Source organism: Elgaria multicarinata, chromosome 3, assembly GCF_023053635.1.
Source record: "Elgaria multicarinata webbii isolate HBS135686 ecotype San Diego chromosome 3, rElgMul1.1.pri, whole genome shotgun sequence".
In the NCBI taxonomy this organism is placed as follows: domain Eukaryota; kingdom Metazoa; phylum Chordata; class Lepidosauria; order Squamata; family Anguidae; genus Elgaria; species Elgaria multicarinata.
The window spans coordinates 103688742-103713585 of record NC_086173.1 but is presented as its reverse complement, the minus strand read 5'-3'; the positions used below and the strand labels follow the sequence as shown (position 1 = coordinate 103713585).

Here is a 24844-nt window from a genome sequence, read left to right as displayed (position 1 = left end):
GAATGCTCTACATAACGCTCTTCTGAGCTACCGTTCCACTTCTTTTCTCATGTTTTCAATTAGGTGAGAGCAATGCAGCGTCCTCCAGTTGGAGTGAAAATGGTGATTGAAGCTGTCTGCATTATGAAGGGAATCAAGCCCAAGAAAGTGGCAGGAGAGAAGCCAGGCTCTAAGATAGATGATTACTGGGAGCCTGGCAAAGGTCTTCTTCAGGATCCAGGGAAATTTCTTGAAAGCCTATTTAAATATGATAAGGTAAGTACCAAAATTTTGCTTACCTTCTCTCTCGCTCTCTCTCTCTCTCGCTCGCTCGCACGCACACACACACACACACATATTCACATACATACACAGGTTTTCCTTTCCTTGCATTTGAAGGATGAAAGATATACTAGCTGAGTTCAGACGACACGCTAATCAACGGTTGTTTCCCATTCTGTTCCAATAAACCCACCCACCCCCAGTTGATTAGCGTGTCATCCGAACTCAGCCAGTATAAAGTTATCAACTGACCAGATAAATTGCCCTGTGTTTTTAGCAGCAGCTTGATCACAGCAAACAGCAGGTGAAGCATTTCATGACGTGGAGATACCAGGGCAGACCAATAGCAGCTCCACCAGCAGACATCAGCTGTTAATGTCTGTAGGTGGAGCTGCTGTTAAAGGCACCAGAGTAGGGGGCTACTAAAAACCTTAAGCGCCGGAGTAAAATGATGTAAAATACAGAGATTCACAAATACTGAATTTGAATATTGGATACTGCATTGCCCATATACAATGCTTATTGCCTCCTGGCCATGAAGCTGTCATGAAGGAATGAGCAAGCTTTGCTATGCCTAAACTTGGCATCAAGCACAGAGTAAATGGAGAACAGAGCAGGGTAACTATGATGGAACTGGCACTTTCATTGTTGCACCACAGATATATTTTTGCCATGGGATCTCACAGTTAACTCCCTAGGCTCTTAGACCTTCATCCTCCCAACAGCCATAATCTTTTCTTTATCTAATTTCAGGATAATATTGCAGATACCGTGATTAAATTAATCCAGCCATATATCGACAGTGAAGAATTTCAGCCGGCAGCCATAGCCAAAGTGTCCAAAGCCTGCACATCTATCTGCCAGTGGGTTAGAGCCATGCATAAGTACCACTTCGTGGCAAAAGCTGTGGAGCCAAAGCGAGTAAGAACAACAGTGGTGCTTCTTCAAAGCTGTCTAGTGTACCCCTAAAAATGAAAGGGGACTTTTCGTGGGGCATGGCTAGACGATCTTATGATCGCGAGATCGTCCCCCTCATCTACACACAGCGTGCGACGTCCCAGGAGGAAGAGGACGCCACGCCTGCCATTTGGGGGTTTTTTTAAAGGAAAATGAGCGCATGAGCGCTCGAACGAAACCGTAAGGTGTTGTTTTTTAAACACCTCGTGGTCACCCCACCCCACCCCTGATGGGCACAGAGCTCCTGAGGAGCTCTGTGCCCAGTTCCCAGCTCTTCGCATTTACTCATGAGGAACCGGGACAAAACCACAACGACGGACCACACATCCCACGGTCTCAGGATCATCCCGAGACTGCGGGGAAAATCGGAATGAAAGGATAGGGCGATATCCTGGGCCAAGGGAGGGATCATCCCTCCCTGCTCCCGGGATGCCCTGTGCGTCATGTGGACGCACAGGGACAATCCCCAGAATATCGCCCCATCTAGACATGCCCGTGGTCTCGTAACAAAAGCCCGAGGAGCAGCAGCAGCAGTTTCCCAGCAGTAAGCAGAATGTCATGTTCGTGGACACTTCTGTTTCCACAGCAAGCCCTGAGGGAGGCTGAGGAAGATCTACAGGCCACACAGAAGATCCTTGATGAGGCCAAGGAACGTCTACGAGATGTGGAGGAGGGTATTGCCCATCTTCAGGCCAAATACAAAGGCACCTTAGCCACAAAAGAGGAGCTGGAGATGAAGTGTGAGCAGTGTGAACAGAGACTGGGTCGGGCTGACAAGGTAAGGGTAGAGTATGCTTAGTAGAGCAACCATTTGACATGTTTTCCTCTAGGTAACAGCTGAGTGGTGAATAAAAAAGAGGGGGGGGTTGATCACAGTGCCCTAGAAACATGATGCTGCAGAGCAGAGCCATCCAGTGCAGTCTAAGCTCCTGAGGCAGGAGCGTCTATGCACGTCTATGCTGCAAGCATGTACAGGTAGGGTGACCATATGGAAAGGAGGACAGGGCTCCTGCATCTTTAACAGTTGTATAGAAAGGGGAATTTCAGCAGGTGTTATTTGTATGCCTGCAGCACCTGGTGAAATCCCCTCTTCATCACAACAGTTAAAACTACAGGAGCTATACTAGAGTGACCAGATACAAAAGAGGGCAGGGCTCCTGCATCTTTAACTGTTGTGATGAAGAGGGACTTTCACCAGGTGCTGCATGCATACAAGTGACCCCTGCTGAAATCCCCTCTTCATCACAACTGCTAAAGATACAGGAGCCCTGCCCTCCTTTCCATGTGGTCACCCTATACAGGTGCCTGCAGAGGTTTGCAGAGGACGTAGCTCCCTATGATGGCAACAAGTGAATCAAGACACATGCTGGAAGGCAACCATCCTGCCTCCTTAGTAGTGCTATTTTTTGAACAATCAATCCCAAAAAATGGAACCACATCTGGCCCTCCGGGGGCCCCAGGCTGGCCCTCCCCCTGGCGCCACCCCTTTTCCTTAACCACCAATGGTTTGGTAGTTTCCCAGGTTTTGTGCAGTTGCTTCCTCCCATTTTAAAAGCTTGAAATGCCTCCCCTAAGGCTTAGTTACTGGCAGTAAAAGCCTTAAGCTACAATATGTCTGCATTTTTAGTGTTTATGGCTCCGCCCCTGTTCTATTTATCCACACACCCTTTCCCCCCCCGTTGGTTCTGCTCACCATTGAGATGTGGCCCCTGAGAGTGTCTCCAATTGGAATTCGGCCACTGGGCTGAAAGAGGTTCTGCCCTCCTGCCATCAATCATAGCCATACGTACAACAGCCATTTTACATTTTGGTGCCAAGAATTTTTTTTTTTACTAGAACTCTGTATCCAGTTTAAAATGAAATGAAAAAGCCTAGTATTTTCTGTAGGCTTTATTTGGAGGGTGGGGTGGGGGGAATAGTATCATCATTCCTTTCAACTGAGAATTATGTCTGTCAGGGAAAAGTTTCTCTAATCCTAATATACGGTAATCTTGAGGCCTTAATCAAAACTGGGCGTTAGGCCTGCTCTTTCATTTCCCATAGTTGTTGTTTTAGAAGGGAGATCCCAGTCACTGTTGTCTTATGACCCTTGTGTTGGGTTTTGGCAGATTGGAGCAGGCCCCTTGAGGAAGAAGCTGAATGGCAATTCATACATGTCTTTTTTCCCAGTTAATTAATGGCCTGGCTGATGAAAGGGTGCGCTGGCAGGAAACAGTCCAGAACCTAGATTATATGATCAACAACATTGCTGGAGATGTGCTGGTTTCAGCTGGCTTCATAGCATACCTGGGCGCTTTTACGGTGAGCAACATGAATGTTTTGTTTTCCAAAATAGCTGGGCTTTGTCTAGTCTTGGATCAAGCTTCCAAAGGAAAAATCTGTATCCAAATCCATTCCATGACATCAGGTTAATTGCACTGATGTTATAGCTGTCCATGAGAGCCATAGCACTGAATTTGTCTGCTGCCCGAGTGTTCATATATAAGGCTTTTATTGTGCAATTGCCCAGCCAGAATTTTATGGTGGGTCCAGATGATGTTGCAGTCTGCTAGTAATCTTCCCATATTTTCCCAGTCCTTCTTTTGTCATTGACTAGCATTTTAGCATTCTGGTCTTTTAGCTCTGCTGTTTTAAATCTGCATTTTAAATCTCTGCATTGTTGCTACATTTTATTCTGGTTGTACTTTTATATTGTAATTTTAGGCTTTTATAATGTTTTATGCCATATTTGTGGTTTGAATTTTTGTGAACCACCTAGAGGGCTTCAGCTATTGGGCAGTATAGAATTGTAATTAGTTAATTAATTAATTAAAATAGGCAATTCTTGGTAATAAATAGGCAATTCCTGTTAAGAGCAAATCGTTGTAAGACCTGAGTTGGGCTTGATGACAAGCTATGTTTATAACAAACCATGGAGACATCTGTTCGTTTTGATTATTCCAAAACAAAGAGAATATCGCCTTGAAGAACCCTGAGAGTGGGGCCTTCTCTGTAGCGGCACCCACCCACTGGGAAACCCTCCCTTGTGCAGCTCAGGAGGCAGAAAATGTTAACATCCTTTAAACGCCTCCTAAAAACATATCTTTTCACACAGGCGTTCCCTGGGCTGTAATTTATTTTGGTTTTATATGACTTTTAAAGCTTTATATTATGACTTGCTGTATTTTATGGTTTTAATTGTAAACTGCCCAGAGAGCCTTGGCTATTGGGCATTATAGAAATGTAATGAATAAATACAAAAGTAAATAAACAAATCTATTTGTGAAAGACAGCATGTGAGCCCACACCCTGTCATGTATGAATAGAGGCAACACGCAAAACATCCCCAGGCAGCGTCTATTGCTGTAAAACAGCTATGCGTTGGAGCCTCAAAGCTTCCCTTCAACATTAGGAATTAATACTGGGGTATTGAGCTTCAGTTATTGGGCAGTATAGAAATGTAATAAATAGATGGAGAGAGCTTCAATTTAAATAACAGTGTTATGATCCCATACTAACGATGCATAGTTTTCCTTCGTAGGGTCAATACCGCATATCACTTTATGAGGAATGGGTAAGTCAGCTTCAGTCACATAATGTTCCACACACCAAGGAGCCAAACCTGATAGCCACACTTGGAGACCCAGTGAAAATCCGATCATGGCAGGTAATGTGAATAGTGTACACTGGCTGGTTAGGCTTATGGTACCTCGCTATGCTTTGAATAGCTGTGACCCTTAAAGGCAAGTGCAACTCATAGAGCGATCCTATGGAGGAGCAGCTCACAGAGCTTCTAAAAAGTTTCAGGGACTCTCCAAATTCTACTTGAGTGTAAATGGGCCAAGGTGACTTTTGTTGCAGAGAATAATCCCTTATAAATGCTGCTTGGAGCAGCTCAAGCAGAGCTATTTGATTCTGTAGTCCCTTTTTTGAAAATGATCTTGAACCCAGGTTCAGAGTTTAATTCAAAACAGCTCAGAGATTTGGTGAAATGGTCATGTTCCTTCCCACACAATCTGGAGCATATGAAATATCTCTGGAAAAGGTGGCCACCTTTTCCTTTTGGGGATCCCTGTGCTAAAATTATAAAGCCAGTCAGGAAAACTGCACTACCTGGGTTGGTTCCTGTCATTCATGCTGGCTAGCCAGAGACCACCACAGTTGACACACCAGGATCTCGATTGCTGTGGGTATTTGATGCATTGAAACAGCATGTCAAGTCCAGAACTAAAAGCTCCATGAGAATGCCCTGAATTTTCCTGGCCCTACTTTCTTTGCCCACAAAACTCAAGAAAGTTGTTGCCGTGAAGCAAAAGATAACCATACAGTGGTTTGCAAAAATGCCATACATGGTTCCTTGTCTTCTCTGGAACTAGCAGAAGCAGTATAAATTATGCAAAATAAAGAGGCATGTGCAAATATGCATGTTTGACATAATTTGTGTTGATTACAAAATTTAGGTTTCCTTGATGCAGAAGATGTGTTCTCACCCATGTGCTGTTAAGTCACAGTCCTGCATTTACTGTTAAAGTCATGTTTCTTCTTGTACAGATTGCAGGTCTACCCAATGATACTTTGTCGGTAGAGAATGGGATGATAACACAGTTCTCTCAACGCTGGACTCTGTTCATAGACCCCCAGGGACAAGCCAACAAATGGATAAAGAACTTGGCAAGTTGCTTCCGCTTCTGACACGTTATTAACCACATTCACTGGTACCAGGGTAGTGCCATTAGAGCTCTGTTCTTATGAAGGCCTGGTATTTACATCTCACCTAAAATTAACACTTTACAAATGATAAATACAACTGTAGAAAAAGTTGCTCTTATATATCTGTATCTCTGATTTGCTGACTTTAAACAAAAGTTGTACGTTTGTTTGTTCTGATTTTCTTCTGCTTCTTCTTGTATGCAGAAGATTTTTGTTTTAGAGTTAGAAGGCAGAAGACTAAACTTCACCCCTGAGCAAAGATTTGGAGGTTCAACTCCCAAGTTCTGAGTATTGTCTTTGTAATGTGAGACACAGTAAACATAAAAGCCAAAGCACAGCAGGGTGTTGAACTGTAATCATGAAGAGAAATATCAGGAGCGACACTGGCTATTTTGCCCATCATACAAGCATTCCTCTTTGTTGCTGTCACACTTTGGTGGGTTGGCTCTTCAAAGCCTCATGTTGGCCTGGTTCTGGGTGAACTTCACAATTTGGTGCCTGTCATGTTCCGTTAATTAGCAACGTGTATGCTTTATACATAGCTCTCTCCACCCGCCTACCCCATGTCCATTTTAATCAGTTTCTGTCTCTTGTTTTCTTCCACATTCGCACAAAGCAGGCCTGCTATTGTCACTTGTGCTGAGTTTCTTTGCACTTTGCTGTTTTTCAGGAGAAAGATAATGGGTTAGATACCTCGAAGCTCAGTGACCGGGACTTCCTGCGCAGCTTAGAGAATGCTATTCGTTTTGGAAAGCCCTTTCTCCTGGAGAACGTAGGGGAAGAACTGGATCCTGCTCTTGAACCAGTCTTGCTGAAACAGGTGCCTCCTCTTATGGGCCGGGAAGGTGAAAATTGCAGTTGAGAAGCTTTGGGCAGGAGGAGCAAGCTGAACCCTTCTGCCTGCTGGTTTTTCTCCCTAACACCCCACCCTCCACCCCATCTATTAGCTGCTCTTCCCCAGCCCATCATCCATAAGATGGAGGAGAAGATATTGCTAGCCAGTTTAAGATGATATTGATACTGAACCAAGTCATCTATGATGAGGTGATTTACTCCCAAGTGCAACTAGGAGGCAGGGCTGAGACTGTACAAATCCTAAATCAACTGGTTATGGATGGTTCTACCAGAGCACCCAGCAATTCTGTAGAAATCAGGGATACCATTTCTGGCCATGGAATTCCTCACCAGCATCCAGTTTTATTCATCCCACCATCTTGCACTCTCAGCAAAATGAATTTGTTAGACAGAGTTGGCTATAAAAATCATGATACCTATCTAAGATAGAATTTTGTGTTTTTTCTTTCTGTTTTGCATAGTACTTTTTACCTTTTTGAATCTGTTTCCCCAATATCCAGACTTACAAACAACAAGGTAGCACAGTGCTGAAGCTGGGAGACACTGTAATCCCATATCACGAGGATTTCAAGATGTACATCACCACCAACCTACCTAATCCCCACTACACACCAGAGCTATCCACCAAGCTCACACTGATTAACTTCACCCTCTCCCCCAGGTAACGTCAGCCTTCTGTACATTTTACCTGCGTCAGACCTTGACCCTAGCTGTTCTTTTTCTGAATGTGGAAGTCAAGTATACTGAGATGATTAGTTTGGGAACAATGATGGATAACTGAATGATTATCCAATGATGGATAAATGTTTTTCAATTTGGATGTTTTCTGTTTGCCAACAAGTGTACTTTCTGTTCCTCTTTCTTTTTTTCTAATCATGTCAGCTGCTATTCCCCATCTGTAGTTTCAAGGCAGGGGTGCATCCCATCAGTTTTGAGAGCTTGAACTGCGACTTTGCCTGGCCATATTGGGCTTGCAGGTTGCAACCAGGTCAGGCTATAATAATTGATGTTTGTTTTTTACAGTGGCCTAGAGGACCAATTGCTAGGCCAAGTAGTGGCTGAAGAGCGGCCTGACTTAGAAGAGGCTAAGAACCAGCTGATTGTCAGTAACGCCAAAATGCGGCAAGAGCTGAAGGAGATAGAAGATCAAATCCTGTACCGCCTCAGCTCCTCTGAGGGGAACCCTGTTGATGATTTGGAGCTCATCAAAGTGTTGGAGGCATCTAAGCTAAAAGCAGGAGAAATTCAGGTTGGTGATGGATTTGCATTTCCACCTGAGTCAGCTGTTCCTTTTGACATGATGTGGAACTCTGCATTTTGCTATGGTCTTCAATCTCCTGCAGGCCAAAGTGAAGGTAGCTGAGCAAACGGAGAAGGATATTGATATCACTCGGCTGGAGTACGTGCCGGTGGCTGTGCGCACCCAGATTCTTTTCTTCTGCGTCTCAGACCTGTCCAATGTTGACCCCATGTACCAGTATTCATTAGAATGGTTCCTCAACATATTCCTGACAGGAATTTCAAACTCTGAGAGAGCAGGTACCTGTATAATTTAAAGAGTGTGGTGGAAATCCCTTCCCCTCCCAGAATACATCAGTGTCTCATATACTCTGATCATCACCAAAGGGGCAAATTCTGCCCTGTTCTAGGATTCAGAACTTGTAAAGAATTTGTGTGTGTGTGTGTCGGTAGCAGTAGGATGTAAGTCATGACAAACAGTTAAAATGAAACATGTCCCTGATCAGGATAAGAGCTCCATACTGTACAAAATGGATTAAAATCCCAAGTATTATCCCTTTCTGTCCCCTGTTGGAGTCTAGACCCATCTATTACAAACCATCCCAAAATAAAAAGGCCTTGCAGTTCTTCTGGAAGATGCTCAGGCACTGACCTGGTTCATTCATAACAGCAGCAAATCATTAATTAACCCAAAATTCCATGACCATTTTGAATATTCATCCTCCAATGTGGGGGTGAGGTGATAACGTGACATCCGAATCCAGACACTATAGTTTAATAATGGGTTAAACATCCCACAGATAGCCTACAATTACTCTGTACAGCACCATGTACACTGATAGTGCTGTATAAATAAATAAATAAATAAATAAATAAATAAGTTAGTAAGTAATAATAATGATAATAATTCACTTCTGAGGGATTGAGGTCTTACAGTCCTTGCATTTCAAGGATCCAGTAGAGTTCTACTATATTGGAATGAAATTGCTACAGACATCTCTTTTTTTAAGTGGACACTGACACCTACTCATTCCTGATCATAATCAGGCCCTACTGTCTTATTGCCAGAGTCGCTGATTAATCACAGTGAACTCCAACTTGGTTTCAAATTATTACTGTCTTGGGTTCAGAAATGATTTGCTTTTCACTGCATCTGTCTAATAACAAATGAGGCTACCATTTCAGGACTCAGTGGTGATGGCGGTGGCAAAATTCCGCCATGAAGTCTGTAGAACTAGCATGTTCAACAGATATAGCTGGCCTTGAAGCATGACCATGTGCCATCATCTGCTTTATTTCACCATAACTAAAGGGTGGCCCTTTTAATTGAATTCTGGATGGGAGCGTTCTTTTCAAATGGAGGTGGAGAACTAAATTGGAGGGGGAAAGGCATCAGTCAGGAAAGTGCCCCCTGGTACTTGAGATGGCACACAGCGAGCGAACACTTGGAACGCTAGCTGAGTCCCAACCCTAGCTGCCTGTCTATATCCCCTGCCGTTATCTCCAATCACAGATTGGAGATACCAGCAGGGATTTCTCCGGGGTGGGTGGGCAAGGCTTAGGAGCCAAAGCCCACCTTCTGGAGGAAAGCATGAAGGCTCTGCAGGCCATATGAGGCCTGTAGGTCGGGGGTTCCCCTCCCATGTTTTGAAGCACTGACTTCCTACCACTCTCCATTCTTTCAGGCAGTGTTCATTATGCAACCATCAGAGGCAAGGCATAAGTCAAGCTTTCAAAACAAGCCCATGTCTTCCTTGAACAATGTGCTAAAGACTGTGGGGTCATTGTGGGTCATTTTCCCCTCCTTGCTCTCTGCATTTTTATTTTTGTGATTATTTCCAGACACGCTCAAGAAGCGGATAGCAAATATCAATAAGTACCTGACCTTCAGCCTCTACAGCAACGTATGCCGCAGCCTCTTTGAGAAGCACAAGCTCATGTTTGCCTTTCTAGTGTGCATCCGGATCATGATGAATGAAGGCAAAGTAGACATGGTGAGTAAACAACATCTTGATTCCCTTTTCAGCAAGAATCTAAGCAGCAATGAACAGCGGTGAGGCTGCTTTCAAAAGTGAGTAACGATGTGCTTTAGAACTAACATGACTATAGCATGTTTAGGTATGGTGAGTTAATGCAATTCCATTTGTTTAAATGGTTGCACTGCTGCTTCCCACAGCAAACACATCACGTGTGAATGTCGTATGTGGAAGTGCAGACATCTGAAAAACCCATTTAGACCACAGGTCCCATTCCCCCCCCCCGCCCCCCATGTTCACGGAGGTTTATAGATGCCTGTTTGACAGCTACACCTTGGCTTGGATCCTAGCTTTTCTTCTGTGAATGAGGCAGGTTTTACATCCACAGAATGGGGCATTCCCACTTTCCCCTGCTCCTGAAAATGTGCTCCTGGCAGTTGGGGAAATCCTTGGGAATGGAGCGGGATATAATGTGGTGGGATGCAGAAGGAGGGGGGAATTGGCAGCCCCCTCCCTTTAAGGAGCAACCAAGGATCCAAGTCACTATGTATGTGCTACAGGAAACATCAGTGCAACTAGTGTTTTCCTGCAACAATTATAACGTCTGGAGCTGCTGTTACACTCCGCTTCCAGGCAGATGCTTCTATTGACCTTCACGTTGAGGGACATCCCGTGTTTCTTTCCACATTTCAGTATAAGCTTTGGCCCTACCCTAACTACTGAATATAGGGTCTAGCCAGTTAAGAGTATCTTTGGCAGTCCAATTAAGTATATTCCTAGTATTCCTGGTATATCAGGTGTTCTGAAAGGTTAGGACTGGAACTACTATTTAACCCCTATAGCACTGATCGTGAGAGAACAGTTAGGGGAAGGGACAGAAGTATGGGCTCTTATTTCAAGGCCTATGAACCTCTACTATTTGCATAGCTTGCGCATGTGAACTTTTGAGGAGTAGGGCCTCCTCTTCCCTTGTCGAAGTTGCCTCTGTCCACCACTGAGGGGAGTTCTCCGTGAACCGTATGAAGCAGAATCAAGAAGAACTCTGGTAGAATCCCATTTAATGTCACTGAATGTTATCTTTCCAGGACGGGGAAAAAGTATTAAGTATGCAGGAATGTTTATTCCCCCATGAAAGGGGGGAGAATATTCAGCTGTTTTCAGAGGGCAGGCGGGTTTTTCAGAAATGGTGTGGGTGTGTGTGACTTAGTTTAATTGAGATATTCCCCTCACCTTTATTTACATGCTTAAAAGCCTCGCCAACACTTGTAGTGGTGGCTGGGAGGCTGAAGAGAGCCTCACCGCATTTTCTGGGCCAGAATGTCCATGGGGACAATTTCATATGATGACATAGCATCATTCCCAGAGGCATTCTTGGGTCAAAAACATGCCTTCTGGAAAAAAATCCCTCAGCCAACTCATTTTGGCCAAGGTAAAGCCAAGACTTCTCCCCCATGAAAGGGGGGGGGGGGACTGGGCCAAAGGATTTGGCCCAGGTTTAGTAGGTTTAGTATGAAGTACTCCTTTTTAAAAAAAATATGAGGAATGGGCATTGTCACATATTGGCACAACTGGCCAAGATTCACAGCAGAAAAAAATCACAAGATGAGGCCTACTTTTCTTACATATTCTTTCTGATTCCAACATATAGGACGAATGGCGATACCTTATTTCTGGTGGTGCCGTTAAGACTGTACGAGATAACCCAGCTCCTACATGGTTATATGAAAGAGCGTGGAATGATATCTTGTCCTTAAGCAACCTACACAATTTTTCCAGATTTGCAGATGATTTTGTGACAAACTTGCCTGCTTTCCGAGGAATTTTTGACAGCGCCGAGCCTCACAGGTGACTTTCCCTTCAGTCTCCAGTATGGTTGTAGATACTGACTTTTGCTCAGCTCAGCAGTGCCTTGCACCATTTACAAATAGAGAATCAGTTGAAAATAATAATTTTACCAAGAAAATTGCTAGGGAGATGCTGTTTGCTGTTGACGGCATCCGTCTTCTAATCCAGCATGTACAATGTTTTCTATGCATGATTTGCAACTCTGATATAGAATCTGTTCCTCTCTTGCAGGGAACCTCTGCCTGGCATCTGGAACACCAAATTGGATTCCTTCCAGAAGCTGCTGGTCCTGCGCTGTCTCCGCGGGGACAAAGTCACCAATGCAATGCAGGACTTTGTGGCTACGAACTTGGGGCAGAGCTTTATTGAGCCACAGGTAGCTATTTATTTATTTATTTATTACATTTATATCCCACCTTTTTTCCTCCAAGGAACCCAAGGTGGCGTTCATAATCCTCCTCCTCTCCATGTTATCCTCACAACAACAACCCTGTGAAGTAGGTTAGGCTGAGAGTCTGTGACTGGCCCAAAGTCACCCAGTGGGTTTCCATGGCCGAGTGGGGACTAGAACCCGGATCTCCTGACTCCCAGTCCAACACCTTAGCCACTACACCACACTGGTTGTGTGCAGCAGCAGGATGGAGAAGGCTGACTATCACTTTGTGCCTTTTCCAAGTCCAAGTATGGGCACAGGTTTATATCCCTACAATAGACATGAAAGCCTAGGAAGGGGACGTGTTGTGTTGTGTGCTGACTGTGAGCAAAACTGTCTTCTCTAATGTCAGCCACCAGTTTTTAATAGAAAACCTCTCTTTTCCCCCTGCCCCCTCTCCGTTTCAGACTGCAAACCTCTCTGTGGTGTTTAAGGAATCTGCTTCGACCACCCCCTTGATCTTCGTCCTCTCTCCAGGCACAGACCCAGCAGCTGATCTCTACAAATTTGCTGAAGAAATGAAGTTTTCCAAGAAACTCTCTGCTATTTCTCTAGGCCAAGGACAAGTAAGAGCTCTGTACAGAGGCACATTATCCCTTCAAGCAAAGCTCATTATTAAGTGCTCTTTAGTGCCTCTAAGATGCACGGTGCTTTAAATGCATGCTCTGCTACCATTACCATCTTACACATTTGCAGCTAAGCAAAAGAGCTAGGGACATACCCAAGACCACCAGTGAGTTTTCATGTCTAAGCACCAGTTTGTCCCAAGTGGGATTTGAGTCCCGCTCTTTCTCAACCCTCAAGAGCACTGTCCGCCAGCTACAGAGGCAATGCTCTCCCTCTAGCCTTGCCCTGGGGGGCCTCCTTTCAGGAATTTTGAGCAGTGACACTGGCTCTCCTGCAGTAGACCTCTAAGTGTCCTGCAAATGGAAAACGGTTTGGATCCAGATGTAGGCACATGCAGCTGGGCTGGTGGAAGCAGACTTCCCTTCTCTTCCTCCCCACTGCAGCCCCTCCAGACCCCTGAAAATGCTACCAGAGGTTTGGGGGATCCCGCTGAAAGGGGTAGGCTGTTGTGTGGGGGAAAGGGGGATCCCTGGAAATCAGGTGGAGGTACCTTCCTTGGATGCACTTAAATCTGGATCCAGCTCACTCAATTTGAGAACTGGCAACCCTCTGAATAAGCTGGATAAGCTTTTGGCAAAATAAGTTGTTGACAGAGAACTGATACCCCCGTTTTATACTAGAGATGAGACCTAACTTTCACAAGATTATTTGCTGCAAAAATCATATTTCGTTCTACTTGTTATCAGTTTTCTACAACCAAAAAATCAGGAGTGTGTGAGTTGAATTATGTTATAATTGTTGGGAAGGTAGAAAGGAACGTGGAGTTCACAAGGCAATTTTCTGCCTTTTCAGTGTGTGCTCACATTAGATGAATACGTAACAGGGCAGCATGAAGGTATCACTGGCATTATTACGGTGAAAATCCATGAAGCTCTCAAAGGCTTATCACAATTACAGATATTACAAAGGAGAAATTATCTGCAGTTTGGGTAAAAAAGCAAAAAACAATATAGGCCAGGGATGACCGAAAGTAGATTGGAAACTACTGATAGTCATTGGGGTGGCTTGCAGTAGGTTGTCAAGGGTGTCTGATGTGCAGTTCTTTAACAACAACAACAACAACAACCCTCTTCCCCCACCCACGGCTGCTGAAACAAAGAAAGTTTGGGTGCGGGGAAAACCAGGATTGAAATTTTGTGGCAAAGGACTGAAAATTCCGTTCTGATCCAAAACCAAATTCCTAGGCTGCAAATGGGCTGAGGCACACATTCTGTGTATGCCCACCCCCACTATATGTTACACCTGGCTCTGGTCAGTGGAGCTTGGGTTTCCTAAATCAACTAAAGTAGACCTACAAGCTGCTTTGACCTTCCCACCAGGGAGCTAGGCAATACTTGTGGATACTAGGTTTCAGTAGGTCTGCTCTAAGTATGATGAAATCTGGATCCAACTCTCTGGGCCAGGGTATCTCGGATTCCCAAGATAAACGAGGTTCTGTTACTTCTATAAATCATCACATTCATGAAAATGTCATGAATTTGCTGGTTTTGTATATAACATATTCTGCTTCTTCTAACTGTAAGGAGGGGGGGATGAGTAATTCTGTGTTGCTTTGTAGGGTCCCCGTGCAGAAGCCATGATGCGCACCGCTATGGAGCGTGGGAAGTGGGTCTTCTTCCAGAATTGCCACCTGGCTCCGAGCTGGATGCCCTCTTTGGAGAGACTCATTGAAGGCATCAACCCTGACAAGGTGACACACATGGACTTAGGATTTTCTTTCTTACTTCCTAATTGAATACTGAAGATGTTTTACACCTTAAAGGCTCTAGTCAGATTCTGCTTGTCTTGTCCCAAGAGTTAAGGCTGCCACTTCAGGGAAAGGAGTGTATCTTTAACTATCAAAGCCTTCCTTCACTTGTTGAGTTGTCAAAACACTTAAATCCCAAGCAGAAACAATAAAGCCATCCCCTAAGCTCCTTTCGGAAAATGTATGGGTATTCATAGCCATGTACTCAAAGTCATTGGAGAGCAGCGGTCAGGCCTCATCTCTTTCTAGAGTTCCCCGCTTTCTTTGCAAAACCTTCTTATGTTGCTAAAAGGAAGCTGGGAATAGTTACAAAAAGGCTGATCTGTTGTAGAATCCAAAGGCTCCGTACTGCAGCACAACTGCAAGATGAAATCGAATCTTCCGTGTTTTATGTTTCCCTAACGGAGCTCACAGTGCACCAGGTGTTAACCATATTTGAATGATCTCCTAAGAATAAAGCACATGTTTAATGCAGGATATATTTAAAAGCTCACAGTGATATAGCAGGATCTCTTAAGCAGAAATATTGCCTGCCCCAGAGAAACATCTTTATTGTGATAACCATGACTGAGAAATACTTCTCTGATGGGAGGAAGAAAAGACTCTTCAGTAGAAAGTAGCTTCAAAGGTGGAGGGGGGAAGGAACTCTTTCTCTTTGATTACCCATTGCTCTTATTTCCATTGTCCAGGTGCACCGGGACTTCCGACTTTGGCTCACCAGTTTGCCTAGTAGCAAGTTTCCAGTGTCCATCCTCCAGAATGGGTCCAAGATGACCATTGAGCCCCCTCGAGGAGTAAAAGCCAATCTGCTGAAGTCTTACAATAGCCTGAACAATGACTTCTTGAACTCCTGCACCAAGGTAAGAGACCCTTCCTGCCACATCTTCAGACAACTCTCTGCCATTACTAGCTTTCTTTGAATTACCAAGGAACCTGTTGGCCGTCAGTTTTGGTAGTCATCCACAATGAGCTTCAACGTTCCTCTTCACTGCCACTGTGCTTCTGCCCCAAGATTACCACATTGTGATGGTGCACAACTGTATGGCTTCCTTACGCATGAGAAGTAACTGTTAATGGAAGTGTTATTTTTCCCTTCTTCCTTGATGAACAGACTTCATTAATGTGGATGTGTTTCCTCCATTGAAATGGAGCCAAATAAGAGGCACTTTCCATTTCAGTCTGGAAAGGCTGAAATTAGGGCCGAGATTATTCAGTATTTCGACAAGCACCCCCCACCCCACACTATTTCGACAAGCACCCCCCACCCACATCTTAACGTTTTAACCTGTGACCTTTAAAGCCGTAAAACGTTTTGTCGAAGTTCAGGTTAGGCATGTGTCTTATCAGCCTTATCTCCATGCCTTGCAGATTACTGAGTTCAAGTCCTTGCTTCTCTCCCTTTGCCTCTTCCATGGGAATGCACTGGAAAGGAGGAAGTTTGGGCCCCTGGGGTTCAACATTCCTTATGAGTTCACGGACGGAGACTTGCGCATCTGCATCAGCCAGCTGAAGATGTTCCTGGATGAATATGAAGACATCCCCTACAAGGTAGAGTACTGGGGTAGACGAAGTTTGAAATATGGAGCACAGGAACATGAGTGAAGATGGAAAACTTTCCAAGACAACTGAGTGAATATTTTGATGATCTAATACTTGGGAAGTGGGTGGAAGTGTGCTTCTAGCCTTATTGGGGATATTGATAAAATACAGAGTTCAATCACTGTATTTGGCAGAAAATTTTCACCTTCAATTTTCTTTGACTTTCTGGAGAAGCAATGGAAAAATGTGCTACAACACAGGAGCTGTATCAAAATATATGTTGGCCTCTCTTACTATGCTGTGATAGAATACCGACATTTTATGCAACTCTTTTTCAGGAACCACCTTGGTTTGTTGTGGAACCCCAGCTATAGGCTCTGGGTTATATTTATTTCTCTTAGTCTTAAGATTTTTGTATCTTGCATTTCCATTATTGAGCCTTCAGAGCAGTTCACTACATCAAGATATGATATAGGACAGGCTGTGGGTCTCTGGGATCGAAAGCCTTGGAGCTGGCACAGTTTATTTCCAACCTGTTGGAATTGGTGGCCCCGCAACAGGGTTTATTTTAACTTCCAAAACAGGGGACAAAACGTTACATGAGCTCAACTCTGCTTGGGTTCTCCCTCTCCTGTCCCATAGGATTCTCTGCCCGTGCAGATGTTTATGTAAGTGATGGAGACCAATGTATCCAGATAAGGTCTTGAACCTAAAGATCCCCATGCATGAGAGAAAGCACTTCTGTGCACGCAGAAGAGGTCACGGATTCCCCTTCTCCCCATAACTCATTGCACACTACTCCAGAGAGTCGATGGTTTCTTCAGAGTGGCTTTTAGGGTGAGGCAATTGGGCTGGAAAAGCCACCCCCCCCTGCACTTTCAGAAGTGCCTTCTTGCCAGACATTGATTCAAGCCAAGACATTTGTTTTGAACTGGATGCCATTATTTTTTTAACTTTTGATTTTCTCTAACCCGTTTTTTATACAGTTTTATTGTGATATTGCTTGTTTGCAATATATTGGGATTTATTTTTAGCGGGTTTTTTTTTATGGAAAGGCGGAGCATAAATATAATAAATGAATAAATAAATACATTTTGTGCCCTGGTAGGTTCTGAAGTACACTGCTGGAGAGATTAACTATGGCGGCAGAGTGACTGATGACTGGGACAGGCGCTGCATCATGAATATTTTAGAAGATTTCTACAGTCCAGATGTTCTAATTCCAGAACATTGTTACTCCCAATCTGGTATCTACAAGCAAATTAGTACCACTTATGACCTCAATGTAAGTTTAAAAAAATTGTAGACACATGCTGCATCAATACAAGGAGCCAAACCTGTTCTTGTCTCCAAGTATGCTGCTGTTGTGTTTAGAGAGCATGTGTTACTGGGCAGGGTATAACTATAATATGTAGTTCAGCAATTTGTATCAGTTTTTTAAGGCCTTTCTTAAATGAAGCAGTTTCTGAAAGAAACACTTGGCAGGCTGAGGCAATCTCTTCCAAAGTATAGATTTTGGCTAAAAGCTGGAGTGACAAGTTAACCAAGGGAAAATATAGTATTCATGTGCACTTCACGACTCTAGGTCAGAAAGCTGGTTGGAATGAGTTTTCTGTCATTCTCTGGACAGAACCTGCACCCCAAAAAGATTTAACTGTGCCTGCCCCCCCCCTCATGGCACCTTGTCCCTCCCACTATCACCATTTCAGCCATTGCTGTTTGTTGGCCTTCTCCCCACCCGCTCCGCTAGCGATCCACAGCATGGAAAGAGCGATTGTTATCAGGATCACTGGGGGAGGAATAGAGAGAAGGCTCTTCGCTCACCCCCCAGGCTTCCAATTTACAGATTGCCCCTTTCCCACTGCATCAGGATTGCTGGGATGCGTGCCAGCATGTGTGCATCCGTATATGCATATGCCTGCAGCCCCCAACCAATCATCCAATCTGGGCCTCTTTTCCAAAACATATTCCTACATATTGATTTTTTCCCCCCTATAGGGATACATCCAATACATCAAGTCCCTTCCTCTCAATGACATGCCAGAGATATTTGGATTGCATGACAACGCCAACATCACCTTTGCTCAGAATGAGACCTTTGCACTGCTTGGGGCCATTATTCAGCTTCAGCCAAAGACATCAACCACAGGAGGACAAAGCAGGGAGGAGGTTTGTAAACCTGCTACCAGGACGGAGCCCACATGTTGTGCCAAACCAAACAGCCCCCCTCCAGAAAGCCTTTTTGAGGCAGTATAGCATGAATGGAGAAATCCTGTTGGAGAGGACGAAACGGCTGACAAGTGCCATACTCAGCACAAAATTCACTTTCCTGAAAATGTCAGGTTTACATTTCTAGTTGTTATGACTGAGAATATGGTTGAAGTGTGGACAATGCTTGCTGGAATATTGGGGGTTGGCTCCATTGCTAATCATCCACTGGCCGAATGGAAACTGCTAATGAATGGATTTCCCCTCCCACCCCTAGAGCCCCCCTTCCCCAAATCTGGGGTGGATCCGTGAAAGGAAGGTCTCCGCTCGTGGAAGGTCTCAAAGTCTCCTGACCCTGACCAGGTTATTTAACCCACAACAAGCTGCTACCCCTATGGATACTAGGTTGCGTATTCAGCCGCAGCTTAGAAGTTGTAGTGTCATACAAACCCAGAGTATGTGAGGGTTAAACAACCCTAAAACAGACCGTGGGTTATGTGAGAGAGGCATAGAGGCAGGGAGCAAAGGGGTTGGACAAAAGGAAGTCCTGTTGTGTGAGCAGGAATCTACTCATGCAATAGTTAGATACAACCCTCAGAAGCCAGAAAAGTTAGCAGAATTATTTCCAGTGGGTAGTGACAGGGCTCTTGGGCATAACTAGACACCAAATTTTGCAAAGTAAGATAATTTTTCAACAGCTCAACTTGCATAATTGACCAGGTCTGAGCATTCAGCACATTTTTGTGCAAAATGTGGGTTATGTGGTCTCAGAGTATTATTTTTTCTACCACTGAGTAGATCCAGTCCTAGTTATACAACTCCCCTGCTGTGTGAAGATCTCTACAAATCCAAATATCAGAAATCCCAAGTCATTGCCATGAATAACTAAGGCAAGGTCATGAGCCCCCAATCGCAATTAAATTCTGTATGTAAGCCAGGAGCTTCAAAAGTAATTTAGCTTTCCGTTGGACAATGGTCTCCTTTCTGTCCTCCAATTTAAATAACAATACAACTCTGAAGTTCTTTGCCCACAAACGTGGGTATTTTCCAATGTCCTTTCCATCTATTTTCTAGATTGTGGAGGAGACATCGAAAGACATATTGGAGAAGGTGCCTCAGCCTGTTAACTTGCACGAAGTAATGTTGAAATATCCTGTGCTGTATGAGGAGTCCATGAACACTGTTTTGGCACAGGAGGTGATCAGGTACAGCGTTCGCTTTGACCCAACTCCGTATAGGACTCAGCGTTGCTCTGCCTTTCACCTTCTTCAGTGTACCGAATTAGAACTAGCAGAGGAGCAGGTGCCAGGGAAAGCAAATGGGTGCAATGGATTTGCAAGGAGATAGATCTGATCCGGTGGGAACTGCTTTTCCACATCACTTTTGGTTTTATCATTTATCCCAAACAGAGCACTTTCCTACTACAGCGTGGGACAGCCTTGAAACTGCTGTTCAAAACAGTCTGCTTGTAACATGAGTAGTGAGGGTGCTTCCACACGGAGGGCTCCTAGTGCTACTAATTCAAAGGCATTGTATGGCTATTCAGTCTTTTTCCTTTAACAAACTTTCTGCCATAAAAGGAATGTCAGGAACTGTTGGAAAATACAGGCGAGTTACAAAAGGGAGAGGACAACATCTGGTCCCCCTGTCAAATTCTGTGTCTGTGGCAGGGCAATGGCACGATAAAAGCCTCATCTGGAAGTGCTGGCTGAGGCCCTTCTGTAGTCAGCATGGCTCAATCTCAGGCTGGGATGCCCCATTTCCCATATTATTGAACTGTAAACCTACACAATTTAGTTGAGATCCAGATTGATGCATTCACCAGAAAAAAGCAAGTTATTGAAACCAATGCGTTTAGATTCCCCCCCCCCCCTGAAAATAGGAATTTGGATAAAAACAAATATTCCAATCCAGAATTGTATTTCAAAACTATCCTTAATATCTAGTATATCTAATATCTAGTTATGTTAATAAAAATATATGTATAGTTGGCTACTGATGCTAGTAGCAGTCCTGAGATTTGACCTGTCATGTGACCTCTAGGTTATGATCTTCCTACAGAGCTGCATCCCGCAAAGATAAATAAATCACTTTGATAACATTTTGTTTGGAAACCAGTATATAAATAAAATAATATATCCTTAAATTTGTATATTGGTGGAAGTGTATATAGTCTCAAATGAATTGGTATCAAAATCACAATACTAGATCACATGCTTTTCTTTTACTAGAACTGTTGTCTCAATTTTGCCCAGATACAATCGTCTTCTGGAAGTAATTGCGGGGAGTTTAAAAGATCTTCTGAAAGCTCTCAAAGGCCTAGTGGTAATGTCATCCCAGCTGGAACTGATGTCCAACAGCTTGTACAACAACATTGTCCCAGAGATGTGGAATACTAAGGTACCTCTGAATGCTAAACCATATTTCCATATAGTTGCAGTACTTTGGGTGTTCACAAAGCCATCCCACATGGGTTATATTCATGATTCCTTTTCATAAAACCATACTGAAATTTCACAGGTGTACAAACAGATCTAGGCCATTCTAGAAAGAGGAATTCCTGCTTGGGTCAGAGATTCTGAGCTAGTTAGCCACCTAGAGTTAGTTTGCATTTGTATTAGAAATGCTCATGGCATAAGCCTGATTCTTTGGGTTGCGTCTGGACACTTTGCAAACCTTGTTTAGAGGCCGGTCTACAAGCGAATGCCCTTGTTTGTCTCTCTCCCACAGGCCTACCCATCCCTAAAGCCTTTGGCCTCCTGGGTGAATGACCTGCTGCTGCGCATTGACTTCCTGCATAAGTGGATTGCTAAAGGGATACCGCCGGTGTTCTGGATAAGTGGCTTCTTCTTTCCTCAGGCTTTTTTAACAGGGACACTGCAGAACTTTGCCAGGAAGTCTGTCATATCCATAGATACCATCTCTTTTGACTTTAAGGTCAGTGAAACAGAATGTATCGAAAACTACGCTTTTTAACCACCACTACCCCCGTCCCAGACGACCTTTTTGGGCCTGGGAGTACATTTGGCAATTTGTGAAACTGTCACAGTTTCAAAGGACAGGTAACCTGACCAAAAGAAGGAGTACAATGGAGAGATGGGATCTGAGCCCCAACACACTAAATAACTCTTTAGAACCCTCAGTTCTCAACACCTTTTTCTTTTTCCTCCTCCTTTTTCTTGGTAGCTGGATATGCTCCAGAGGAAAGCTTCAGTCTACAGACACCTACTGTCTTCATTTCCTAAGAATGTCTCTGACACCTATTATGTAATCCAGAGGTATTTATGGGAAATGAAGATGGCGGCAGCTAGAGGCCCTTTGTTTGCTTAGAAGTGAAACAAGTTGCTAATAAGAAAATGTGTTATTTTTTTAAAAAAAAAGGAGGAGGGCTGAGTACCTTCACAGGTACCAAGAAGTATAAGGGGCAAATTGGTGTCCAAGGGCAGCACGTTTCTTACATCTGCTCTATCTACATAACCACTAAAAACCCAAGTGTCAAGAATTAGGGCCTCAGATTTAGGAGTCCAAATCATGGAGGCCATTTTATGATGAATCCACCGTTTTCTTGCACAGACCTAGGCTGGTAGGCCCCAATGCAGCCTACAACTCCCAGCATCCAGTGCTTGGGAGGGCTGAACTTACTGGGGCCTCACCGCCACCACTGCCCCATTCCTCATCGCAATCGCGTCCTCGGCGTGATCGCCAGGTTGATCTCGTAGGGAAGCTGGCGATCTCGCTGAGGAGATGATCACACCAAGGAGGCGATCTCACGTTTTCTTAACCCACTGGTGATCTCATGCCAAGGAGGTGATTGTGGCGAGGCCCCAGTAAGTTCAGCCCTCCTATGCACTGGATGCTGGGACCTACCAGCCTAGGTCTGTGCAAGAAAACAGTGGACCCATCATATAATGGCGGATCCACCTTAAAATGGCCTCCGTGATTCGTACTTCCGAATCCGAGGCTTGCACAGCCCTATCAAGAACGTAAATGAAAACTCAACTCTGGCTACCCAACCTTGGTCCCTTTACAGCTAAACAGCTGCAGGCATTCTCCACTACAGCCAATGACACTGCTACTAGTAGACTAATCACTCTAGCATAATCCTACAGATGGGCTTGCTTTTTTCTATTGTTCCAGACAGATTTCCCTCATCTTACATTTTTGTGAAATCTTGTTTTTCTACCCTTAATTTAGGTGATGAGAAAGTCTGTAAATGAACTAACTCAACGTCCTGCTGAAGGATGTTACATCCATGGCTTATTTTTAGAAGGGGCTCGTTGGGACCCCATGTTTTTCCAGCTCACAGAGTCACGGCCTAAGGAGCTGTACACAGAGATGGCAGTCCTCTGGTTGGTTCCTGTGCCCAACCGCAAGCCTCCAGCCACAGGCATCTATCTGTGCCCCATCTACAAGACACTCACTCGTGCAGGTAAACATTTTCTTTACTCAGAACTTTCAGGGAAGAGATTGGGGAGCGTGGGAAGGGGGGAGTTCTGTAAATCCCAAAACCTGGTGAAGAACATTCCTCAGAATATTTCACATTAAGCTATGGGTAGCACAGGCAGAGGCGCTTCTCCATGCTGGAAAAAATTATTAGGGTCCTAGAAGAAATAGGAAGCAGGCATTCTTCTAAAACAATTAGGGGACCACAGAGCATTGCTTTTATGCTTAAGGGTACCTTTCTGAATGCTGTGTGTGCCCTCTGCTTCCAAATTTTTCAGCTCTATATGAAATATGTAGATTAAGCAATTTTGCCTGATTCTGCATAAACATTTGCTAGAGAGCGGGAGAATGAACATCGAAGAGTACTTGAAGCCTTGTTCTCCAGCCACCAGAAATCTTTTCCACGGATGATAGTTAAGCATTCTGTATAAGACAGGGCAATACACAGAATCATTCTTCAGTTTTCCCACGGAAAAAAGAACTAGGATCAACATCTTAGCCGTATGTATGTTTATGTACACAAAGCACACATCCTATTGATCTAAAACATCTCTGTGCATGTTTACACAGAGAAAGAGAGGACGTGGCTGTCTGCAATCACCCAACCGATTGTTTGGACTGATGTTAAAAAGCAGTCAAACATCTTTAAGTGCAGACTGGGAGCTCAGGGTACATTGCAGTCAGCATTGTTATGCCACTAATAACAGCCCTGCCTTCACAAGCAATTCTTGTTCTGACCATAATATTTGCAATTACTTGTCCTATAAGTGGCCTATCAGATTATAATTTTCCATGCCCAAGCAGTTCCTTAGTGTTCTATTTTATATTAATTGTGTATCTCTTGTGAGACAATTCAAATATTTCCAAGAAAAGCATTGCAGAAATCAATAATGCCTATTTGAAATTAAAGATGTGGCAACCCTAATTTTAGCTGAAGGACCATCAGCCTCTAATGGTACAAGGATAATATTTTCTCCGATATTTCAGTTGCTTTCATTTTATCTTTACTAGGAACACTGTCAACAACCGGTCATTCTACTAACTATGTGATTGCTGTAGAAATCCCCACCAAGAAGCCTCAGAGGCACTGGATTAAGCGGGGTGTTGCCTTGATCTGCGCCTTGGACTTCTGAACAGTGGAACAATATAGCTGAACAGTTCATTAAAGCATTCAACCGATGAGGAGAATGGCATTATATGGCAGCAATACAAGACTAGATTTATTTGATGAAGCCTCACCTGAGGAAACACATAGCTAATCAGGATGATACCTAAACAAACTGTTACAAAACTGAAATAAGGTTCTCTTCCCATGAATTTAAATGTTATAACACAGTTGTTTTAGTAAAGAAAACTTTTTTAGTTTCAAAGATGATTGCAAGGCTATTCTTGATCGATCGTTTAGTATGGAATGAGATTTTAGGGATTGGGTCGACATTTAGTCATATTTGGGGGTAGATCCATTGAAATCAAACAGATTTGTTTGTCATGATTAAATGAAGTCTCATTGATTTCACTGGGTCTCCTCCAAGTATGACTAAATTAGGATCCAGCCCAATGAAGGGAGCAATTAATAAGATGTATAAGGATAAAATCATAGAGTTGTATTGGATTAAAACCATTGTAAGTAATGCACAGGAATTCCGAGAGAGATCTTGGACCACTAGCTCAGAGTGGTTCTGACAACAATCTTCTCAAAATATCACCTGCATTCTTTGAAGAGCCTTGAAGTAAAGTCCCAGATACTGCAATAAGGAAGGTACTAAAGAATCTGAGATAGTGCAGTGTAGACATGGAATGCACATAATGCACATTTTGAACCTGGTGATTATGTTAAACAAAGTACACTGCACTGTGACAGTACCAGCTCACACTTCAAGCCTTCCATATTTTTGTGCCGCCAAGTTTTCAGGCCAGAGCCAAGTACTTTTTATTATATAGAAACCAATCTCTTATCCAGAAATCCAGTCCACAGAGCCTGTGCACCACTTTCAGTGTTGCAGATCTGATTAAAGCCATCTCCAG

General features: G+C 43.8%; 1 protein-coding gene across 1 annotated transcript in view; it reads left to right on the top strand.

The window, feature by feature from the left end:
* DNAH1 (dynein axonemal heavy chain 1) overlaps window positions 1–24149 on the top strand; it is a 122153-nt gene extending 98004 nt beyond the window's left edge. Inside the window, exons 55-78 of the mRNA XM_063121137.1 lie at window positions 64–255; window positions 1015–1182; window positions 1805–1996; window positions 3388–3519; window positions 4739–4864; window positions 5749–5868; window positions 6578–6727; window positions 7263–7423; window positions 7786–8011; window positions 8106–8301; window positions 9844–9995; window positions 11626–11822; window positions 12054–12198; window positions 12663–12821; window positions 14441–14572; window positions 15319–15489; window positions 15998–16177; window positions 17277–17453; window positions 18167–18337; window positions 19451–19581; window positions 20632–20776; window positions 21107–21313; window positions 22571–22805; window positions 23831–24149. Of these exons, the coding sequence (XP_062977207.1) occupies window positions 64–255; window positions 1015–1182; window positions 1805–1996; window positions 3388–3519; window positions 4739–4864; window positions 5749–5868; window positions 6578–6727; window positions 7263–7423; window positions 7786–8011; window positions 8106–8301; window positions 9844–9995; window positions 11626–11822; window positions 12054–12198; window positions 12663–12821; window positions 14441–14572; window positions 15319–15489; window positions 15998–16177; window positions 17277–17453; window positions 18167–18337; window positions 19451–19581; window positions 20632–20776; window positions 21107–21313; window positions 22571–22805; window positions 23831–23952 (3987 nt within the window). The 3' untranslated portion in view covers window positions 23953–24149. The remainder of the gene's footprint in view (window positions 1–63; window positions 256–1014; window positions 1183–1804; window positions 1997–3387; window positions 3520–4738; window positions 4865–5748; window positions 5869–6577; window positions 6728–7262; window positions 7424–7785; window positions 8012–8105; window positions 8302–9843; window positions 9996–11625; window positions 11823–12053; window positions 12199–12662; window positions 12822–14440; window positions 14573–15318; window positions 15490–15997; window positions 16178–17276; window positions 17454–18166; window positions 18338–19450; window positions 19582–20631; window positions 20777–21106; window positions 21314–22570; window positions 22806–23830) is intronic.
* The last annotated feature ends 695 nt before the right edge of the window (window positions 24150–24844 follow it).